Below are 24,340 nucleotides of genomic sequence, written 5' to 3'. Positions count from 1 at the left end.
ACAGCATTTAAGCATATGGGTGAACACTTAAAATGCCAGAGAAGAGTAGACTATGGACCAAGTGCAGGTGAAAAGGAATAGTGTAATTTGATCTTTGTTGGTTGACGTAGATCTGGTGGGCTGAAGGATTTGTTTCTAAACAGTATGACTCTATAACTCCAATGCTTCTGAAAAATACCTTGATATTTCACAACATTGAAGTTGCCACACAATATATTTTTATAACCTCTCATCAAGGTAAAGCATAAGCCCCTCTTACTTTGTAACACCTTCTTATCTGACCCATTTTGAACAATACTATTGGAGATCTGTTAATGAATAGAATTTTTTAATGTGTGTAATTCATAGTATTTCAATATCCATTCTAATATTTTTTAAAAACTAACAGGTTAGCGTAAATTGAAATTGTGCTTCAAATGGGTAATTTAGATTGCCAAAAGGATAAAATCTAAGGTACAAAAAGTTCTGGCTATTTTTGCGGCTTTTTCATGGTCACAAGATGATCAGATGTTGTACTTCATGGAATAGCTCTACTAAATTAAATTTTTATCTGTTAATCATACAGTAGAAGCCTTCGTAGGGGAGATTATCTGGATAAATTCTTAATGCTCTAGGATATGTTTCACAGTGGTTTCACAATTTTTCAGAAGGGACTAGTGTCATTGTTTGAAAACATTGTGGGCAGAGTTGATCTTTTACTTGAAACTAAAATCACTACTGCAAAGCTGTGCTGCACCTTGGAGCTTTCATTTTTTTTGTTAATTTATGTTGTGGATTTGTCCAGTGGTTCCAATCTTTTCGTCGACAGCGCCACAACAACTTTATTTTCAGTCGTTTTAAAAATTCCTCCATTTTCAATTTTGTATTATGTTGATGTGGATTTTTCAGACAAGACCAACATTTTTGACTATAACTGATGACTTAAAGCCACTTTAGATGGATTTAATGTGTTTATGACATTGCAGTTTGAATAGGAGTTCGTTTTGGCTGGACTGAATGAGAATGGCTGTTTCTCCTTTCCTAAACAACATTTGTGAATGAGCTGTTTTTTCATAATTTCATGATCACTTCTTCTCAAACTAGCTCTTTAACTTTGTAAAACCAAATTCAATTCCTTTCAAACTATCATTTTGGGAATCTGACCTAAATTTCCTGGGTTATAAATCCTATAACTTCCATTATCGAGCAAACAAATGCATTTATGTTATTTTAGTTAACTACAGTTAATCTAGTCCCCTTAATGCTAAGCCAAATTACTTTGTTCAAAATTTGTTCTCTCTATTTTGAAAAGCTTTATTTTAAAAGCCAAACACTTCATTTGCTCCGGACTAGTATTTTAATGTACAATAATGCATCCAAATATAAAAAGTTTTCTTTGTACAACTATACTCCTCTCATTTCATGGGAACAAAACACTTTATTTTAAATTGAGAGTTAGACTGATTCTAAATTTACCTTTTATCTATGTTGGGAAACTATTCCTAAACCAAAGAGTGCTTAAAATTTGGAAAATTTGATGGTAGGATGACAGTGAACACCAAAGAATCGTTTAAGAAACAATGCAGGATAGGTTAATTTAAATGAGATCAATTATGTTTTTTTCCCCACTATCTTAAGATCTTGACTGAAAATCCTTGGCTGCAATAAGATCTAAGTTAGTGTGTATGTAAACACATGGTAAATAACGTCGATGAACATCAGGTGCAAATAGTCACATGGGGAAAATTATGTTGTGATGTTGAGACCTGGCTGAAAAAAAACAGAGTTCAGCACGAAGTATTTCTGGTTATAGGATGGTTACAAAATGGGGAAGAAATGGAGAAGAGATGACTATTAATTAAAGAGAATATTGATTTTAGCGAGTTTCCTTGAGGAATGAGACAGAATTTATTTGGCTAGACTTGATCACGATTGCATAGCTGACAGTTTGAAAGAAACGTGGAAACCATGTAGTTATAATGGAGGGTTTGACTATCCAGCCTATTGTGGAGTAATCACAGTGTAAATGGACAGAGAGGGAGATGATGTTTGAGGTGTGTTGGGAGAATTTTATTTGACTGTCTCCTGCCAAATGAAGGAGGTGACATTTCTGGATTTGGTTCTCAATAATGAAATGGATCTAGCAATGACAAAGGAATGTTTTAAAGATTAAGTAATGATTTAAATCATGTGATTTAATAGTGATTTGTTTAATTTGTCCATTGAAAATAACAAAGTGCAATCTGAAGTAAAAATACTTTATTTCTGAGCACCACTGTCCTAGACAAATTGGAATCTAAAATTTACAGGCAACTCAAAATAATGCATAGTCTTAAGAAGAGTGTGTCTGGATCAAATCACAGTGTACTTCAATCCATAAAGTGCTAGGTCACTGGCAGCCAGACCTCCCTTGATGATAGTGTAAGATGCAACTGAAGTAAGGTACATCATAAATGATTTTATGTTTTTTCAAGGGATGTACGAGTCACTGGCTGGGCCAGCATTTAATGCCCTATAGAAGTTGGTGGTAAACTCCCTCCTTGAACCGCTGTAGTCCAACTGATATTGAGACAGCTATCGGAAGTTCCAGGACTTTGATCACATGACAGCAAAGGGACAGTTATGTTGCTCTGTGACTTGGAGGGACACTTGCAGGTGGTGATCCCATATATCTGCTGTTAATGACCTTCTAGGTGTTAGAGGTCATAGATTTGACTTTGAAAGGTGTTGTCAAAGGAGTCACAGTGAGTTATTGCAATGCATCTTGTAGAGCTTCCATTATGCATTGCTTGTGGAGGGAATGAAAGTTTAAGATGGTGGATGGTGTGCCAATCAAATCGCTTGTTTTATCCTAGATGTCTTGTCGGAGCTATACTCATCTAGCCAAGGGGAAAATATCCCTATACTCATCTAGCCAAGGGAAAATATCCCATCACCACTCCCCCCCCCCCCCCCCCCCCCCCCCCCCCCCCCCCCCCCCCCCACCGACTTGTACCTTGTAAGTATTGAACAGGCTTTGTGGAGATGGAGGTGTTACTCACCTCTGATCTGTATTAATATTTCTATGCAGGTTGTTGGTAACCCCAGTATGTTGGTGGGGAAATCCAGTGATATTTATGCCATGGAATGCCCTGAGACAATGGTTAGCTTTTCTCTCATTGGACACCGTCATTGCCTGGCACTTCTATAGTATAATTGGCCAAAGTCTGAATGTTCGAGTAAAAAATGAGGTCTGCAGATGCTGGAGATCACAGCTGCAAATGTGTTGCTGGTCAAAGCACAGCAGGCCAGGCAGCATCTCAGGAATAGAGAATTCGACGTTTCGAGCATAAGCCCTTCATCAGGAATAAGAGAGAGAGCCAAGCAGGCTAAGATAAAAGGTAGGGAGAAGGGACTTGGGGGAGGGGCGATGGAGGTGGGATAGGTGGAAGGAGGTCAAGGTGAGGGTGATAGGCCGGAGTGGGGTGGGGGCGGAGAGGTCAGGAAGAGGATTGCAGGTTAGGAGGGCGGTGCTGAGTTGAGGGAACCGACTGAGACAAGGTGGGGGGAGGGGAAATGAGGAAACTGGAGAAATCTGAATTCATACCTTGTGGTTGGAGGGTTCCCAGGCGGAAGATGAGGCGCTCCTCCTCCAGCCGTCGTGTAGTTGTGTTCTGCCGGTGGAGGAGTCCAAGGACCTGCATGTCCTCGGTGGAGTGGGAGGGGGAGTTAAAGTGTTGAGCCACGGGGTGATTGGGTTGGTTGGTTCGGGCGGCCCGGAGGTGTTCTCTGAAGCGTTCCGCAAGTAAGCGGCCTGTCTCACCAATATAGAGGAGGCCACATCGGGTGCAGTGGATGCAATAGATGATGTGTGTAGAGGTACAGGTGAACTTGTGGCGGATATGGAAGGATCCCTTGGGGCCTTGGAGGGAAGTGAGTGTGGAGGTGTGGGCGCAAGTTTTACATTTCCTGCGGTTGCAGGGGAAGGTGCCGGGGGTGGAGGTTGGGTTGGTGGGGGGTGTGGATCTGACGAGGGAGTCACGAAGGGAGTGGTCCTTGCGGAACGCTGATAGGGGAGGGGAGGGAAATATATCCTTGGTGGTGGGGTCCGTTTGGAGGTGGCGGAAATGGCGGCGGATGATACGTTGTATGCGGAGGTTGGTGGGGTGGTAGGTGAGAACCAGTGGGGTTCTGTCTTGGTGGCGGTTGGAGGAGCGGGGCTCAAGGGCGGAGGAGCGGGAAGTGGAGGAGATGCGGTGGAGGGCATCGTCGATCACGTCTGGGGGGAGTCTGCGGTCCTTGAAGAAGGAGGCCATCTGGGCTGTGCGGTGTTGGAATTGATCCTCCTGGGAGCAGATGCGGCGGAGACGAAGGAATTGGGAATATGGGATGGCGTTTTTACAGGGGGCAGGGTGGGAGGAGGTGTAGTCCAGGTAGCTGTGGGAAGTCTGAATGTTATCCAGCTTCTGCTATGTATTTGTATAGTCTGCTACACCTCACCTGATGAGGTCAGCCATTTACTACATTGGTCAGAAACGAATCAGGTCAGAAACTGCATGACAGAACTCAAACTAAGTGACAGTGTGCAGGTTGCTGTTCAGCAAGTTACATGATATCTCTGTAAAACCTTCTATAAATGTTTTATTAGAGGGTAGATCAGGCAGTAATCGACTGCTTTGGATTTATCCTGTCATGTGGAAGGGCGTACTTGGGCAACTTTCCATATTGCAGTATATATATTATTGTTGTAGACGGACTGGAAAAGCTTGGCTAAGAGCTGGGTCCAGAGAACAAGTTTTTGGTTGTATTGTCAGAATATTGTCAGGTCTCATAGCCTGTACAATATTCAAAGCCTTCAGCCATTTCTTGATATCACTTGGAGTAAATCAAATTGGCCGATGCATCTGCAATGCTGGGTTCACCAGACGAGGCAGGTTGAATCATCTTCAATTGTAAACTTGAACAACGTTGTTACAATGTTTAAATTCAAATACAGAAGTTGCATTTCCTTAAACAGATTGAAACAGATCAGTATGAAGGCCCAACATGCTCATAGAATCATTGAGATGTACAGCATAGAAACAAACCGTTCGGTCCAACTCGTCCATGCTGACCAGATATCCCAACCCAATCTAGTCCCACATGCTAGCACCCTGCCCATATCCCTCCAAACCCTTCCTATTCATATATCCATCCAGATGCCTTTTAAATGTTACCATTGTACTAGCCTCCATCACTTCCTCTAGCAGCTCACTCCATGAGTGATAAAGTTGCGTCTTAGGTCTCTTTTATATATTTTCCCTCTCACCCTGAACCTATGCCCTCTAGTTCTGGACTCTCCCTCCCCAGGGAAAAGACTTTGTCTATTTATCCTATTCATGCCCCTTATGATTTTATCAACCTCTATAAGATCACCCCTCAGCCTCCGACGCTCCAGGGAAAACAGCCACAGTCTGTTCAGCCTCTCCCTATAGCTCAAATCCTCCAATCCTGGCAACATCCTTGTAAGTCTTTTCTGAACCCTTTCAAGTTTCACAACATCTTTCCAAAAGGAAGGAGACCAGAATTGCGCGCACTATTCCAACAGTGGCCTAACCAATGTCCTGTACAGCTGCAACATGACCTCCCAACTCCTGTACACATTACTCTGACCAATTAAGAAAAGCATACCAAACGCTGCCTTCGCTATCCTATCTACCTGCAACTCCATTTTCAAAGAGCTGTAAGCCTGCACTCCAAGGTCTGTTTGTTCAGCAGCACTCCCTAGGACCTTAACATTAAGTGTATAAGTCATGCTAAGATTTGCTTTCTCAAAACGCAGCACCTCACATTTATCTAAATTGCTGCTTGGTATGTTATACTAATGAAAGGAATATAATGGTGTTTCCTCCGGATGCTTTGAAACATAGTTATTGACGTAACACTGGGCCACTTTGGGATAGATATTTTCCTTTCAATCTGTCAGCAATGTTACTGCATCTCTCTAGAGCAGGTGAGACTTAAACCTAAGCCTCTTGGTTCAGAGGTAGGACATTATCTCTACAACTTAAGAGCTGCTCTTCAGGGTATCCTAAAGTTGTGAAAGATGCTATACAAATGCTACTTATTTGCAATGTTTGGAAGAACTCCCAGTCCAGTTGATTTTAGCAAGGAACTTTTTTATTATTTCTTTTGGACATTGGTGTTGTTTACAAGGTCAGCATTTTGATGCTCATTCCCAATTGCTCTTTGACTGCTTGCTGGAGGGCATTCAGAGAACTATATTGCTGTACTTCTAGAGTTGCATGTGAGCCAGTCTGGGGAATGATGGCAGATTTCTTTCCCTCATGGACATTACCAAAACTCTTTTTTTATTCCTGGTCCTCATTATGAGCGGCACGGTGGCTCAGTGGTTAGCACTGCTGCCTCACAGTGCCAGACACCCGGGTTCAATTCCCGCCTCAGGCGACTGTCTGTGTGGAGTTTGCACATTCTCCCCGTGTCTGCGTGAATTTCCTCCCACAGTCCAGAAATATGCAGGTTAGGTGAATTGGCCATGCTAAATAGCCCGTAGTGTTAGGTGAAGGGGTAAACGTAGGGGAATGGGTCTGGGTGGGTTGCTCTTCGGAGGTGTGGACTTGTTGGGCCGAAGGCTCTATTTCCACACTAAGTAAACTAATCTAATATTCATTGGAGTAATCTAATCGTTACTGAGAACAGCCTTTCAATTACAGGTTTTATTAATTGAATTGAAATTCCTCCGCTACCATGATAGAATTTAAACTGGTATTGCTAGAGCATGAGTCTAGTCGTCATCTGTCTAGCCTAGTAACGTTATTTCTGTGCTCCCATCTCTTGAATAATTTGTGGTTACATACCAACTAATATGTGAATCGGGATCAGAACTAAACAGCTCAGCCCCTTGAGCCTATTCAACCAATCAACAAGATTGTGGCTGGTCTAATTGTGATCTGAAATCCACATTCCTGCCTACCCTGATAACCTTTGACTTCGCTACATTTCTGTCATGATTCATTAGTCATCCTTTGTGTACGTAAACGGCTTTAACAACTAGAAAATACTCGTTTTCTATGATCATAGAGCGTTGAAAGACACTTGTCCTTTGGATCATTTATCAGCATCAAGTACAATTGCAACAAATAACTTCTAATACTGTTCACTGAAGTGTGATTTGTTATTACAGACAATTTGTACTGTGACAGAACTATTGCTGATTAAAAAGCAACAGCCTGAGTCGTCAGGTTTCTTCAGCATTAGCTGCAAATGTGTTGCTGGTCAAAGCACAGCAGGCCAGGCAGCATCTCAGGAATAGAGAATTCGACGTTTCGAGCATAAGCCCTTCATCAGGAATAAGAGAGAGAGAGAGCCAAGCAGGCTAAGATAAAGGGTAGGGAGGAGGGACTAGGGGGAGGGGCGATGGAGGTGGGATAGGTGGAAGGAGGTCAAGGTGAGGGTGATAGGCCGGAGTGGGGTGGGGGCGGAGAGGTCAGGAAGAGGATTGCAGGTTAGGAGGGCGGCAGCATCTGCATCTCCAGCATCTGCAGACCTCATTTTTTACTTTCTTCAGCATTAGTTCTTATTTTTCTATTCCCATAAATATTCCTTGTGAAAATGTTTGTACGTTTTTCAAAAATAAAATAATTGCATTGTTCAAACATTTGGAGACATCTGAGGCTATGTACTTATTTAAAGTTAGTGTTTTCGACAAAGATATCCATTCTCTTTTATTGAAGATTGTCCTTAAATTTGTGAATGCAAAATGAATAAAGTGAAAGGAATTTTGGTTTTATTTGGTATTTTGGAGTTTGTGATTCAAGGTAGGGACACGACTCTTAGAATTTAAAAATTGGCTGTTTCAGCAAAGAGTATTTCCAATTCTCTCTTGTGTGGAACATTTCTCTACTGTTCGCCAGCCTGTTAAAACATTGTGGAGAAAATATGCAACTGTTATAAAATAGTTAATTGTTTGTGCAGCTCAAAGTGTGGGCTCTTGTGATTTAAAAACATGTACTTTTTCAAAATGGGGAGAATTTGCTTTTATAAGTAGGTAGATTGAAGTTATTTGTAAATGATGGGTAGCTTATATTTGACATATCACAGAATCTTGTGTTTTTACAGTGCATTAAATGTTGAATTATTGGGACAGCTGAGCAGTGACGATCGTCTAAAAAAATTATAGATTAGACAAATCAGCAACCTTATTACTTGTTCATTCGACAGACTTTGATTTTAATAATCTTGACTTTTGTTTAAAGAAATCAGATTAGATTTTCTCGTGATTACTATCTTATCTTATTCCCATCTTTTATTGTATATTAGTGTACATTGTAGATATGGCATGTCTGATCACAAAACTTACTGGATTAAAGAAATCTCTGATAAAACATGAGCAACAATTGCAGCTACAAATTAAGTCTGAAGGGAGCAAACTTCGTTTAGTTTCTAGTGGATTTGCTTGTTGAATACATGAGGTTTATTAAATCATTTTAATAAGAACAGCAAAAAAATTAGAACAAGTTGTAATTTTGAAGGCAACATCAACTCTTGTTAAGCAGTGATCTCTATCAGAAGGATTAGGAAAATTGTCATCTGTATTACTACTAAATTAAACTTTATTGCCCAAGAGAGGGTTAGGGCTTCATATATGTGGCATGTGGAAGATAAAGTACAAAGAAGAAGGTGGTCAGTTTCTCAAAATAATTATCCTCATTATCGAGTCCTGAAGGCTGCAAGCTTCCCAATCATTAAGTAAGGCACTAATCTTCCAACTTGTACTCAACTGTGTTGTGTTGAAGTGGCAGGCAATATCCTTGAGGATTTCTTCTGCACGCTTTCTAGTTTAATAACATCTTTCCTATAACAAGGTGACCAAAAGTGAACACAATATTCCAAGTGCAGCCTCACCACCATCCTGTAGAACTGCAACATAATTCCCCAATTTCTGTACTCAATGCCCTGACTCATGAAGGTCAGTATGCCAAAAGCCACCTCCATTGCCCTGTATACCTGTGACTCCACTTTCAGAGAACTGTGAACCTGAGTTGAATAGACTAGTGTATATTCCCTCGAGGTCAGAAAAAATGAAATGATTTCTTTTGAAGCATACAAAATTCTTAAGAGTTTTGAGAAGGGAGATGGAGGAGGATGTTGCTTGTCTGGGGACGTCTGGAATTAAGTGTAACCAGATATAGCACCCTGGCAATTGAGAGGATTTTGTTCATTGTTGTGCATCTTTTTAAAATACTTCACTAAAGTAGATGTGGCTTTTGTTTTGTACAAATTCTAACTCGAGATTTGATAGATTTTAGATACTTGGAATAGTTTCTTAGAACAGTATGTTCTAGATAGAACTAGAGAGTAGCTAGATTGATCCTGGTATTGTGCAAAGAGTCTGGATATTTAAAGATTCAATTTTTGTTGTTGTCACACGTACCTAAGGAAAAGTTTTGTTTGTGAGCAGTACAGGAAGATCATCGTAAGCAAGGACATGCAGGTCATGGGGTGAAAAGCAACTTGGACAAAGTAAGGCATACAGGTTACACCATGTGCTAAGCAAGATCACATCTGTAGAAATTGGTGAGCGTCCTTATGGACATGCCAAATTTCCTGAACCGCCTGAAGAAGAAAAGGTGCTATGCCTTCCCGACCATTGCATTGACATGGGCGTCGAGGACAGGTTGTCAGTTATCGTCACTCCAGGGAACTTGACACACTCAACCTTCTCAACCTTTGCACTGTTGATGTCGCTGGGGGCTTGGTCTCCTCCCTTCTTTCTGAAGACAGTGATCAGTTCTTTAGTTTTGCTGACATTGAGAGGGAGGTTGTTACCATTACACCACATCACCAACCCCTCTATCTCCTTCCTGTTTCCTGACTCATCATTATTTGATATCTGTCCTACCACTGTGTCAGAGTGAAGGCACCCCCAGCTGGCAGTGATTCTTGTGTTATTTTTTGCATTTGGTTTGAGGGTGATTGAATGTATCAGATTTTTAATGTAAGTAAGAGCAAAGAAAACATAAAATTGTGCAAAAACAGATGACATGTCAGAAAGTTAAAAATTAATCAGAAATCACAACACCAGATTATAGTCCAACAGGTTTATTTAAAATTACAAGCTTTGAGTGCTGCTCCTGCATCAGTTGATGTCAGGAAAAAAATTGGGTTAGAGAATGGTAGCTGGAAATGCAAAAACAGCAAGTATTTCTATAAATATTTTGAAGTGTAAAGTGAATTTTATAGAAATGGAGTCTAGAGAGTTAATCATGGAATATGAGACTATCATGGATGAATTGAACAGGAATTGTGCATCAGCCTTCTTTATAAGGGATAGAAGTAACCTCCCAGAAACAACTATAAATGTGGAAATGGGAGACAAGAACAACGGGCAACCCAGTAGCTAGGTGGTTAGTACTGCTGCCACACGGAGACAGGGACCCTGGTTCAATTCCACCCTCTAGCGACTGTGCAAACTCCACACAGACATTCTCGCTGTGTCTCTGTGTGGGTTTCTTCCAGATGTTTCGGTTTCCTCTCTGTCCAAAGATGTGAATGTTAGATGGATTGGCCATGCTAAATTGCCAGAGATATGCTGGCTACGTGAGTTAGCTCTGGAAAATGAAGGGTTACAGGGATGGAATTTTTCCCCCTCTCTTTGTCTTCACCTGTCTACTTACTGGTATTTCGCTCTCTCTTGTGCACTCTCCCTGTTTTTTCTGTCCCACCCACTCCATCTCCTGTCATTTGCATTAATACCACCATTTCTTAGTTACATCACCTCTGAAGAAGCATCACTGGATTCATTGTTAATTCTGTTTCTGTCAACAGATGCTGCCAGACTGCTGAGTTTCTATGGCAATTTCTGTTTTGTTTGTTTCAGAATTCTTTATTGTGAGAGGAATTAAATACAACATTGAGGTGATTCTTCAATTATACAGAGCATTGATGAGACAACATTCGAGTACAGTATGTGTTTTGTCACCTTCCTTAAGAAAGGAATCAAATATGTTGACAGTTCAGAGAAGGTTTACCAGACTAAAACTTGGAATTGTTGGCTGTCCTTATGAGGGGAGGCTAGTTTTACATCTGTTGAAATTTAGAAAGCAAGAGGTGACTTGATTCAAACATATAAAACTCTGAGAAGGTCTTGACGGTAAATGTGGAGAGGATGTTCCTTCTTCTGGGAGAATCTAGAACTAGAAGGTCATTGTTTAAACATAATGATGTGCCCTTTTTAAACAGATTAGGTGAAATATTTATCTCCAAAGTGTTGAGTCTTTGGGGCTATCTCCCTGAAAAGACAGTGGAGGCACATATCTTTTAGGCAGAGGTCACTAGATCCTTGATAATCAAGGGAGTGAAAAGTTATCACGATAGGTGGGAATGTGGATTTGACGTCATTATCAAAACAGCTCTGATCTTATTCAATAGCAGAGCAGGCTTGAGGGGCTGAATGGTCTAGTCCTGTTCCTTACCTGTATCTTTTTGTGAATAGATATTCAGCTATTTCAGAGGACAGTTAAGGATTGATCTTGCTACTGTGGGTCTGCTGTCATACATCAGCCAGATAGCAGATTTCCTTCTGTAAACATTACGCATCAGCTTCGCTGGTAGTGATCAATGGTAATTTCACAATCACCATTACTGAAACTAGTTTTCAATTCCCAAGTTATTAATCAATTGAATTTTAATTTCACCATTTGTGAATCCATGTTCCCAGAACATTGGTGTGGGACTCCAGGCAATAATCCACTGACATTATCACCACACTGCCATCGTATTTCTGAGCCAAGACAGAGAGGTGGAATAAATATGCATTTCAGTTATGCTGTAATTGAATGGCAAGTTTGAATAGCTTACTCTTGTTCCTTTGTTCCACTAACACTGAACATTCAGATTCTGGAATTTTGATGTGTGTTTTGAAATATTTTTAGGAACACTTTTGAAGTTATTCATAGGATGTGGGTGTTGCTGGCTGCACTAGCATTCGTTTCCTTTTCCTAATTGTCCTGCAGTAGGTGCTACAGTCATGTGGATATGTTGACATCCACCGTATTGTTACTGTTTCCCAGATTTTGTCCCAGTACCAGTAAACAAATGGCAGTTTACTTCCAAGTCTGGAAGGTGAATGGCTTGGAGTGGAACTTGACAGAACTTCCAAAAATCAGTCATACTTGATTAGAAACATTAACTTTGTTACTCTCTCCACAGATGCTGCCAGACCTTAGTTTTTTCACTGATGTTTGGACTCTTAACTCCTTAATTTATTACTTATGCCTGTAAAGGTGAAGTCCATTGAATGTATCAAGTTTTTTGTCTGACCACTGCTTTCATTCGAATTTGGAAAATATCCAAATTGGTTCAATTATTTTTACGACAATAAAGTCAGGAGTGAATACACTGGATTTTGCCATGAGAATCGTTGCCAATAGATAGTGTGCATGTAGTCAATAATGCAAACAGTGATTATATTACTAGATTGGGTATCCGGATCCAAGCTTTCCAATTCTGCTACAATAGCTGAAGAATTTAGTTAATTAAATCTGGAATAAGTCTAGAACTAGTAATGATGAAATAAAGGTTTTAAGTTTGCAGAAAAAAGACTGTTAAGTGAACCAGACAATGTGGCCTATATATGACTCCAATGTGGTTAACTCTTAACTGCACATTGAAATAACATATTGAGTCATTCAATTACATTCAAGAAGGTGGTGCAGACAATCTGAGATATCCATGAAATATTGAAACCATCCATTAGCTATGATACATAGTGTTTGTTCTTGCATACTATAATATGAAATACAAAGAGAAAGGAATATTCATTCTAACTCTGTAAATAAAGATTTACCAAGGCTTTTTATAAACACAATATTTGGTTCTATTTTTAACTCCCAGTAAGTTCTTCATTGGTTTAAGCTCAAATATTTTACACCTTTTTCAGACGTATTCACTTTTTTTGCAGCTGTAAACATTTAAAAATAACTAAGTGTGAAATGACTGAATTCTTTAGAGATGTAAAGTGAAATCCATTCCTGTACTGACACAATTGCTACTTTACAGAAGATTTTTTTCGTCTCTTTGCTTTACTAATGCTGTTTTACAACGTGAATAAGGAATTATGAGGACCCAATTTGAATGAAATGTATGGTTTCAGACAGATTACTGAGGAATGGTTTGAAGATCAAATTCATGATTGTGTATTATGCTAACAGACTGGGATTAAAGGCCTGATAAAAATGCCTCTAGCCTTCATTTTAATCTACTTTGTGGAATGTTTCTTTGTTGTTCCAGTTGCTCCATGGCTTTTATTTGTTAAAATTGCTGACTTCCATTAAGAATAAAAAATGCTTGGACTTGATGGGCTTTTCTTTTTAATGGTCTAATTAATTAAAGTGCCTGTTACCTTTTAAAAGTGGATGGGCAGGATTTTAAGCTCCCAGTGTTTTAAAGAATCAATCTGTTTACTTGTACTTTTTGCAATGATTTTGTATTTCTTTTAATACTCACTAAATTACCGTGTACTCATTTGAATTATTACATTGGTATAGCTATATGTTTCTTATAAGCATTCTCATTGTTTTATTCTGAAGTATCCTGCTTCTGGCTTATTTTGTTTTCATTGGAACAGTTAAATTTCTTGAGCTGCCCAGTTCAGAGGGCAAAGAACCAGCCCACAGTCCTAGAACTATTGTTGACTTGAGCTGTGCAATTTTCTAAAGTTGAGACATAAATGCAAGTGTTCCATTACCCTCCCAAATATCTCAGCAATCTTGAAAGATTGTCTTCTCAGTTGACTTATTTTGAGAAGAAGATTTAAATAAAACTTCTTCACAGATTGAATGAGAATGTTTTCCATTCTGAAGGTTGATGGAAGTTCCCCATTTTCTTCCTTTGTATATTTCTATAGCTCAGTGGTTAGAGCACTGGTTTTGTAAGCCAATGGTCGTGAGTTTGAGTCTCACTGGGACTTGTGTATCTGCCGCATCAAACTGAACACTATTCTGGGTGGCATGGTGGCTCAGTGGTTAGCATTGCTGCCTCAGAACTCCTGGAGCCAGAGTTTGATTCCAGCCTCAGGCAACTGTCTGTGGGGAATTTGCACATTCTCCTTGCGTCTGCGTGGGTTTTTTTCGGGTGGTCCGGTTTCCTCCCATAGTTCAAGGATGTGCTGGTTAGGTGAATTGGCTGTGCTAAATTTGCTCATAATGTTCAGGGATGTGTAGGTTAGGTGCATTAGTCAGGGGAAATGTAGAGTAATAGGGGTAGGGGAATGGGTCTGGGTGGGTTACTGTTTGGAGCGCCAGTGTGGACTTGGCCCCAATGGCCTGTTTCCACACTGTAGGGATTCTATGATTAGAAGATTGATTAAACATATTGATGAGCTCTATAGTGATCTGTTGACGGGTCAATCCGAATAAGCTGAACCTTGATAAATTTAGTTTGAGGGGAAGAGTCTTTAAATTGCAAAAATAAATGAGATTTGTGTACCTTCAACATAGGTGTCAACTTTGGCATTTGTGATAGTTTTATTGCCCAAGTCAAAACTGAGAATTCAAGCCCCACTCCAGATACAATCTAGGCTAGCACTCATTTAATACAGACTAGTACTGCAGTAACTGAAATTCAATAATACTATTTTCTTGGATGAGTGCGACAGATGCAAAGGGACTATGCAAAGAAACAGGAGCATTCTCTTGGTGACCTAGTCCATATTTATTCTTGCATACTAAAATATGGAATACAAAGAGAAAAGAATGTTCATTCTAACTGCTGATCTGTTGTGTAAATAAAGGTTAACTCCGGTTTTTAAAGAGGCTGTGTCTTCTATTTATGTCGTAAGGGCATTCTTTTTCACTTTTTGGCTCCCAATAAGTTCTGTATTGTTTTATGTTCTCAGCCAACATCTGAAACATATCTAGTGTTATGGGACCTGGTTTGCAAATTGTCACGAGATAAAATTGATCTGTAGATGTGTGTTACTTTGTAGCACCTTATCAAATGCCTTCTGGAAATCAAGGATTAATATACAAAGAGTGTGTGATCCAAGGGGTAACCAAATAAAAATAATCCTCTTTCCACTCTAACAGGGAGGATTTAAGCTATAGCAGGAGGCTGAACAGGCTGGGGCTGTTTTCCCTGGAGTATCAGAGGCTGAGGGGTGACTTTATAGAAATTTACAAAATTGAGGGGGATGGATAGGATAAATAGACAAAGTCTTTTCCCTGGGGTCGGGAGACCAGAACTAGAGGGCATACGTTCAGGATGAGAGGGTAAAGACGTAAGGGGCAACTTTTTCACGCAGAAAGTGGTACCTGTATGGAATGAGCTGCCAGAGGAAGTGGTGGAGGCTGGTACAATTGCAACATTTAAGAGGCATTTGGATGGGTATGTGAATAGGAAGGGTTTGGAGGGATATGGGCCAGGTGCTAGCAGGTGGGGCTAGATTGGGTTGGAATGTCTGGTCGGCATGGATGGGCTGGATCGAAGGGTCTGTTTCCATGCTGTACATCTCTATGACTCTATAACTGGAACAGATTAAACATTCTGGAATACCACAAATCGGTGCTTGGGCTTCAAGTATTTATAATTTAGACTAATGTAGCTGGAAGAATGAACCAAATGTATGATCACTAAATTTGTGGAATACACAGATAGCAGGAAGAGAACCTTATGAAAAGAGTCTGCAATAGGATTTCTGCTGCCCCCATGACCTGCCCGAAACACACTATTGGTTACTTGGCTTCTTTGCACCCTGGCACACTCGCTTACCTGATATATTTCATTTTGACAGCTGCTAACAAACGCTGCTGTGTGGGTCTTCACATATGTGACAACAGCATCAGACCGCTGTGAAAAGGGGGCTTAGTTTGCCCTCCCCTAACAGTTTTACTCTGAGAACTGTCCGAATGGAAGTACGCTCTGCATTTCTGAAGGAGCCCTGATTGGAACTTTGTAGGAAATGCTAAACTCGCGCTTTGTAAAGTAAAAAGCAATGGAGTAGCAATTTGCAAGTGATTTCTGGACCTTCCAAGGATTGTCAAATATGTTCTGAACAGAGTATTAAATGCAACAGATATCTTTCAAGTGTTCTGACTGATGTATTGTAATTGTTTATAGGAATTCTGTAACTAATGCCCTGAACCAAGCAGCTCAGCTTCCAGGTGGTGCAACAGGAAGCTATGAAACAATTCAACATTTCCATGAAATAAAAGAAAACCTTCATACTGTTAAAAGAGACCTTGCTGCATTAGTACAGAGAAATGTAAGTCTTGTTGTAAATTTAATGCTTTGTGTAAAAACTTAGTATTCTAATATTGTGCACTAAAATATTTGATGACCCAAATGAACTTCAGTTTGATTTAAATTTTCCATTTTGACTAGTAAGGAAGGAAACTTTTTCTGATGATAAATTAATGTACATGATGACGTGATGTGCAGAAACCCAAATTGAGAGAACTGCATGTAAAAACAATTTGTATTGTTGCGAAGGAGCAAATTTAAACACAACAAAAAATTGCTCACTTACTCGGTGCTGAGCATTTGGTCCATTCTCACTAAATGGGCTGAAGCCACGTAATTGCTTTAGTTTTTCTTGCTGTTTTTGATTTGATTGTAAATTACTTGCATAACGCGGTATCCAACCAACTATCACCTCACACTTCTATCATGTATCTAAATTTAGGAAAAATGTCTTTCATCAAGATTTGAGTTGAACGATTTTGATTCAACTTGAAGCTTAATGTTTCCTTATTTCACTGCCAGCCTATTCTCTATATTCATTTGCAACCTTGGATATGTGTTTTAGCATCTTTTTGTTTGATGAGCTGATGTCTTGTGTTTTTCTGGGCAAGAAAGCATCTAACAATATGACTTCAAATCTTCAAGCAAAAGCATGTGCTAAATCTCCATAACTTCCTTCAAGTCAAGGCAAAGGTCATTGGATCAAAATGCTGTTGAAGCTAGGAATCTAAAATAAAGACAGAAAATTGTGAAATCACTCAGCAGATCAGCTGAGAAAGAAACAGTTAATGATAACCATAAGATTTAAGAGCAGAAGTAGGTCAGTCAGCCCATTGAGTCTGCACTGTCATTCAATGAGATCATGGCTGATCTAATAATCCTCAACTCCACTTTCCTGCCTTTTCCCCATAATGCTTGATTCCCATACTCAGCCTTGAATATTCTTAATGAACCCAGCCTTAACAACTTTAGTAAAGCCTTTGACAAAGCTCCACATGGTCGACTGATTAGTAACGTTAGATCACATGGGATTCAGGGTGATCTTGCCAATTGGATACAAAGTTGACTTGACGATGGGAGACAGCATGATGGTAGAGGTTTGAGTCTTGGACTGGAGGCCTGTGACCAGCATTGTTCCACAGGGATGGTACAGTGTCCACTGTTGTTTGTTACTATATTAATGATTTGGATGAGAAGGCATGGTTAGGAAGTTTTCAGATGGCACCAAAATTGGTGGTACAGTGGACAGTAAAGAAAGTTATTGAAGATTACAAAGATCTTTATCTATTGGGTCAGTGGTCTGAGGAATGGCAGATAGAGTTTAATTTAGATCAATGCAAGCTATTGTATTTTGGTAAAACAAACAAGGGCAGGATTTATACAATTAATGGTAGGGCCAGGGGTAATGTTGAATAGACATTTAGGGGTTTAGGTACATAATTCTTTGAAATTTACATCACAGGTACACTGGGTGATTCAGAAGACGTTTAGCATGCTTGTCTTCATTGCTCAGACTGTGACTATAGGAGTTGGGACGACATGCTGAGGTTGTACAGGACATTGGTGAGGCCCTTTCTGGAGTACTATGTGCAGTTCTGGTTGCCATGCAGTGGGAAAGGTATTTAATTGGAGAGGGTTAAGAAAAGATTTACCAGGATGTTGACAGGAATGGAATGTTTTTGGGTTATAAAAATAGATTGGAAGGGCTGGGACTATTTCAGAGTAGATGGTTTGGGGGTGACCTTAAAGATTTATAAAATCATGAGGGGCGTAGATCAGGTGAACAGCAAAGCTCTTTTCCATCGTGTGGTGCAGTTCAAATTTATGGGGCATTTTTTTTTTAAATGTGAGGAGTAAGTTTTAGAAAGGATAGAAGGGACAACATTTTTTGTTTTACAACTTGGCTCATGCGTGGAATGATATGTCAGAGGAAGTAATGGATGCCGTTACAACATATAAAAGACATTTGGCTAAGTACATGAATAAGAAGAGTTTAGAGGGATATGGACCAAAGGCAGGAAAGTGGGAATGGTTTAGTTTGGGAACGGTATCGGTATAGACTAGTTGGACAGAAAGATCAGTTTGCATGCTGTATGACTCCTCCACTAATCCTCTGCGGGGGAAAAAAAAATTCACAGATTCACTACTCAGAAGAAATTCTTCATCAACTCGATCTTAAATTTGTGTGGCTTGATTGAGTGGCAAGAACATAAAATTCATAAGCAACTTCTCCCTATCAGACTTGTCAGGGTATAAAATGAGCCAGAAAAATATAAACGCTACGGGCAGCTTTATGCTTTTAAAAGGCAACCTTAGGGGCATGTGATTCCACTGTATATTAAGTAATGTCTGCATTCATTCAGGACTAATATATGATTATTGTCTTTAACAGCTAAACGTCGAAAAGCCTAAATGCCCAGAATTGCCCCCATTCCCATCATGTTTGTCCACAACTCATTTCTTCATGTTTGTGGCAGTTCAAACCGTGTTGTTTATTGGTTATATCATGTATCGGTAAGTATGATATTTATTAATGATGTAGATTATTATTTGCACTTTGTAGCCCTTCTCAAAATTTAAATGGTTAACCTAACTTCAGATATTAGTATTGATGGATAAACTGTTGTGAGATGAATAGGTGTGTAGATGTGCTACATTCACTACAAATAATTTGTTTTGACTAAAAACTGTGAAGTTCAGTATCCCCAGTTCCTTTGAAGAACATAATCCAATAATGTATAAAATTAGCTTAGCATCAATGTTGTTAAATTATTGATGATATACACCACCTCAAGCAATGTTGCAGAGAATTGTGTGACTGGTTCATAACTTTCTCAGTTACACCTAGAGAAATTTATTCTTTTCTCTCAGTAAATATCTGATACTTTTTACCAGGATGGTCGAGGCTGGTCACCACTATATCCAAAGTGCATTGATGGAATTATGTTATTGGAAGAAATGGAAGGAGGTGAAATTCCAATTAGCATTTTGTCCAAAGTGGAAAAGGCCATTAATCTGTTGAGTTATGCTTCATGCTCAATGCAGGAAGATGGTGGCTTCATGCCAATGTTGCTCAACCAGTATTCTGGAGACCAGTATTACTCTGGGGACATGGGTTCAGATTCTATCATGGAATTGCTGGTGGAATATAAATTTCAGTAAAGAAAATCTAGAGTTCAAAATTAGTCTCACTTTGATCATTACTATCATTAAAAACTCATTTGCTTCATTAATATCCTTCGGGGAAAGAAATATCATCCTTACCTAGTCTGGCCTCCCTATGATTTCAGATCCACAGCAGTGTGGATGACCCTTGGCTTCGCTTTGAAATGGCCGAGCAAACCACTTAGTCCAAGGGTAATTTGATTGGATAACAAATTCTGGCCTCCCAGCAATGCCTGCATTCCACAAAAAAGAAACAAAAGTTTGGGTACATTTATAATCATTAGTGGCTGTGAGCAGACTCTCCTTATTCAGAGGAATAATACTGCTGGCTGACCTCTTTCTCTTCCTAGCTCCATTCTCTCCCAATCCAAACAGCTTCCTCCAATCAACCACCAAGCCCTGACAGCTGTCTTTCTTTCATACACTTTTAGTAGTGTTAAGTTCATGTCAAGTCAAGTAAAATTTTTATTCAATAATTTCTCATACACAGCATCATTTGAAACAGCTATTTATGATGTTCAGAAATTTCAAATTTTACGTTGTATCTTCTAATTGTCTTATATATTAGCTGTTTCAATCTTCTGTCATTTTTGCTTTGAAGACTCTGCTTCAAGTGAAAATATTTCACTGTTGAACAGCCTTTATTCATAACTTTATCTACTGATCATCTTCCTCTCAATTCTCTCATCATTTATATGCTTTTGAGGTAATGCCACAAATTGCACATCATACTCATGAACTGAGTTTCCTGATGGAACAACATGATTTAGAACTGAAAATGCTGTAGTTGCTGAAGATTCTTATTTAGCCAGCTTTTGATCCATCTAGATAAATTATCTATTCAATGAGATTACATAGCTATTGTCAAATATCCACAGAAAATCTGAACTGTGAACTGAATTAGCTTGTTCCTCAATATTATTTACCTCTAGAAAAATATTCAATAAGTGTGCAGATCCTAACTATTATAAATAATACCACCCAGCATCTTCCCCTAACACAGCTGTTAGGCCAATAAATCTGTACATTAAAATCTTGCAACTTTCTGAATACTGTAACTCTGCTTATTATCTGTCTTGTAACTTCCATGTTTATGGAGCTCTAAGCAGTGAAGAGAAGGTTAACTTGACTGAATTCTTTGTTGAAGGGCTGACCTTATTGAAATACGTAAAATCCAGAAAGAACTTGATGAGTGGGACTAGAATAAAGGAGCACAGTTCTATCAATAATTGGTCTTCCATTTACAATGGAGATTTGACGAGGAATTCTTTGAGCGCTGAGTCTTTGGAATTCTCTTCCCCAGAGAACAGCAGAGACAGGAATTTCTGATGCTGAATTAGATTATTGATGACTAAGGGAGTCAAAAGATAAAGGTATAGGTAAGAAAATGGAGTTGAGGCTACAATCCGATCAGTAATGACCTTGTTAAATGGCAGAGTAGGCACAATTGCCTGTTTGTCCTATTCCTGCTCTTAATTCGAATGCTCATAAAATCTTGAGTCACAACATCACAAATTCCCTTACTTTCTATCTAGTAAGAATTCTTTTAAAAATATCACAAATGTCCTAGATGTTTGGATATTTAATCTATCCTATAATCGCCAACTTTTTTCTTGTAGAATATTCTGTTGTGACAGGAATTAGCTTAATGAAAAACTCATTTAGCTGAGTCAATTCAATGTATATTCTACCCTATTCCATCTGCAGTAGCCTTACTCCTTATCCTGTTCTTTGACTTTCCTTTCTTACTATTTATAAACATTGAACTTTATCTCTCTCTCTGCCCTTGTAATTTTACATTTTAGTTTCTTGTTTTGTGAATACAATTTCCCTTTCTCAATCTGATTGTATTCTTTGTGTGTGTCATGAATTTGTGTAGATAACAATGAGTGATGTAAGTGTAAAAAGGTTTGAAATATTAATCAATAATTATTTACAAAACATTTAAGAATAGAAAATAGTTCATTTTAGCACCATTAATTTTAATAACCAAATTTGGCTCCAGAACAGTTTTACATAGTAGGAATTTCTTAGAATATGCAATATCTGATTTTTTTTTGTGATTACATTACAACTGTTAATTCTTTAGCGAGGAGGTCTTCAGAAATCAATTGATATGGATCAATCTATCATTTGCCATGGTCCACAATAAATGATTACAGGCACAACAAACTGCTTGAATTGCCACATCTTAGTTTATACCTTTATGATCTTTTACATATATTATTTGACGGGATCTATTATTCATGGTGCAATATTCAACTTAAATAGATGACAGAACCATTAATTTTCCAATTTACAAATGATAAAATATATGTATTGAAAGAAACCTAAGAAACAAACAGCAGGCAAAAGTAGACATTGGGCCACTTCAAACTGATGCTGGAAGCCTAGTGATGGGAGATGAGAAAATAGCAGGAGAACTTAACAAGTACTTTGTGTCAGTCTTCACGGTGGAAGATACGAATAATATCCCAGCAATTAAAGGGAGTCAGGGGGCTGAGTTGAGTATGGTTTCCATTACAAAAGAGAAAGTGCTAGAAAAGCTAAAAGATTTTAAAATTGATAAATCTCCTGGCCCCAATGGTCTACAACCTAGAGTTCTGAGGGAGGTGGCTGAGGAAATAGCGGAGGCGTTGATTGAGATCTTTCAAAAGTCACTGGAGTCAGGGAAAGTCCCAGATGATTGGAAAATTGCTGTTGTAACCCCTTTGTTCAAGAAAGGATCAAGACAAAACATGGAAAATTATAGGCCGATTAGCCTAACCTCGGTTGTTGGTAAAATTCTAGAATCCATCATTGAGGATAAGGTTTCTAAATTCTTGGAAGAGCAGAGTCTGATTAGAACAAGTCAACATGGATTTAGTAAAGGGAGGTCATGCCTGACAAACCTGTTGGAATTCTTTGAAGAGGTGACAAGTAGGTTACACCAGGGAAACGCAGTGGATGTGGTCTATCTAGACTTCCAAAAGGCCTTTGATAAGGTGCCACACGGGAGGCTGCTTAGCAAGGTGAGGGTCCATAGTGTTCGAGGTGAGCTACTGGTATGGATTGAGGATTGGCTGTCTGACAGAAGGCAGAGAGTTGGGATAAAAGATTCTTTTTCGGAATGGCAGCCAGTGACAAGCGGTGTCCCGCAGGGTTCAGTGTTGGGGCCGCAGCTGTTCACGTTATATATTAATGATCTGGATGAAGGGATTGGGGGCATTCTAGCGAAGTTTGCCGATGACATGAAGTTAGGTGGACAGGCAGGTAGTACTGAGGAAGTGGGGAGGCTACAGAAGGATCTAGGCAGTTTGGGAGAGTGGTCCAGGAAATGGCTGATGGAATTCAATGTGAGCAAATGCAAGGTCTTGCACTTTGGAAAAAAGAATAAAAGCATAGACTACATTCTAAACGGTGAGAAAATTCGTAAAGCCAAAGTATAAAAGGATCTGGAAGTGCTAGTCGAGGATTCTCCAAAGGTAAACATGCAGGTTGAGTCCGTGAGTAAGAAAGCGAATGCAATGTTGTCATTATCTCAAGAGGGTTGGAATGTAAAAGTACCGTTGTGCTACTGAGCCTTTATAAAGCTCTGGTTAGGCCCCATTTGGAGTACTGTGTCCAGTTTTGGTCTCCACACCTCAGGAAGGGCATACTGGCACTGGAGCGTGTCCAGCAGGGATTCACACGGATGATCCCTGGAATGGTAGGTCTAACATACGAGGAACGGCTGAGGATCCTGGGATTGTATTCATTGGAGTTTAGAAGATTTAAGGGGAGATCTAATAGAAACTTACAAGATAATACATGGTTTGGAAGGGTGGACGCTAGGAAATTGTTTCCATTAGGCGAGGAGATTAGGACCAGTGGACATAGCCTTAGAATTAGAGGGGGTAAATTCAGAACAGAAATGTGGAAACATTTCTTCAGCCAGAGAGTGGTGGGCCTGTGGAATTCATTGCTGCAGAGTGCAGTGGAGGCCGGGACGCTAAATGTCTTCAAGGCAGAGATTGATAAATTCTTGATGTCACAAGGAATTAAGGGCTATGGGGAGAATGGGGGTAAGTGGAGTTGAAATGCCTATCAGCTATGATTAAATGGCAGAGTGGACTCAATGGGCCGAATGACTTTACTTCCACCCCCATGTCTTCTAGTCTTATGTCTTATGGTTTATCTATAAATTTCTATTTTACAAATGGAAATGTTATTCTTCAGTCTATCCTCCACACCACGTAACAGCAGTATACTTTCTTCACTTGACTGATCCAGTTCAGTAACATTTCAAATACAAACCATTATTTTTTTTTCTTTCACAGGAGCCAGCAAGAAGCAGCCGCAAAGAAGTTCTTTTGATGTAATTGTTCTTAGTTTTTACTTTGTTAGTGTCCTGGTATGAAACAAAGAAAAACTGTAAATGATGGAATTTTTTTAAAAAAATATTTTTCAACAAACTTAAGTTATTGTGGTATATTATTTCGGTGTGAGAATTGTGAGCATTAATTTGGGCATATTAATTTTTCTGCAGCTAACAATGAGGCTGTTGACAGTTACTTTCGAATTCAACATTGTTGTTACAAAGCTGTAGAAGAATTAAACACACATACATTGAGAAAATGTACACTGAGGGAGAAAAGCAATAATTAAGCCAACTTCTGTTCAGTTTGGACTTGCTCAGATGGATTAACAGCACTAGATAAAAATACTTGGATGCCAAAAAAGTATTGCTAGATTTTAGATGTATATTGCTTCACTCTGTGCCTTGTTTTTTAAATGCTTCACAATTGGCATATTGTACAACCACCTATTTAATGATTACGTTTAATTTCTTTTCCTTAATTTTTCTTCAATCAAGACTTCTTTCCGTTTATTAGAGTTTTTCTTTGTGGAGGTGAAAATTAAGCTCAGCTTTTTTAAATTTTAAAATTTCTCTACAAATTAGTTTTGCTTCATCTAATCTTGCATTATCTACATTTTCAAGGGCCTTTAAGAAGCTAGA

The 24,340-nt window shown here is 39.2% G+C and overlaps 1 protein-coding gene across 1 annotated transcript in view; it reads left to right on the top strand.

The window, feature by feature from the left end:
- The window catches only part of lman1 (lectin, mannose-binding, 1), a 61,495-nt gene extending 37,700 nt beyond the window's left edge, over positions 1–23,795 (top strand). The window contains exons 11-13 of the mRNA XM_060853481.1: positions 16,075–16,219; positions 18,590–18,711; positions 23,661–23,795. Of these exons, the coding sequence (XP_060709464.1) occupies positions 16,075–16,219; positions 18,590–18,711; positions 23,661–23,697 (304 nt within the window). The 3' untranslated portion in view covers positions 23,698–23,795. The remainder of the gene's footprint in view (positions 1–16,074; positions 16,220–18,589; positions 18,712–23,660) is intronic.
- The last annotated feature ends 545 nt before the right edge of the window (positions 23,796–24,340 follow it).

This window comes from Hemiscyllium ocellatum, chromosome 1 (genome assembly GCF_020745735.1).
Source record: "Hemiscyllium ocellatum isolate sHemOce1 chromosome 1, sHemOce1.pat.X.cur, whole genome shotgun sequence".
Lineage (NCBI taxonomy): Eukaryota > Metazoa > Chordata > Chondrichthyes > Orectolobiformes > Hemiscylliidae > Hemiscyllium > Hemiscyllium ocellatum.
The sequence above is the reverse complement of the archived record's forward strand: the minus strand, read 5'-3'. Positions and strand labels throughout refer to the sequence as shown.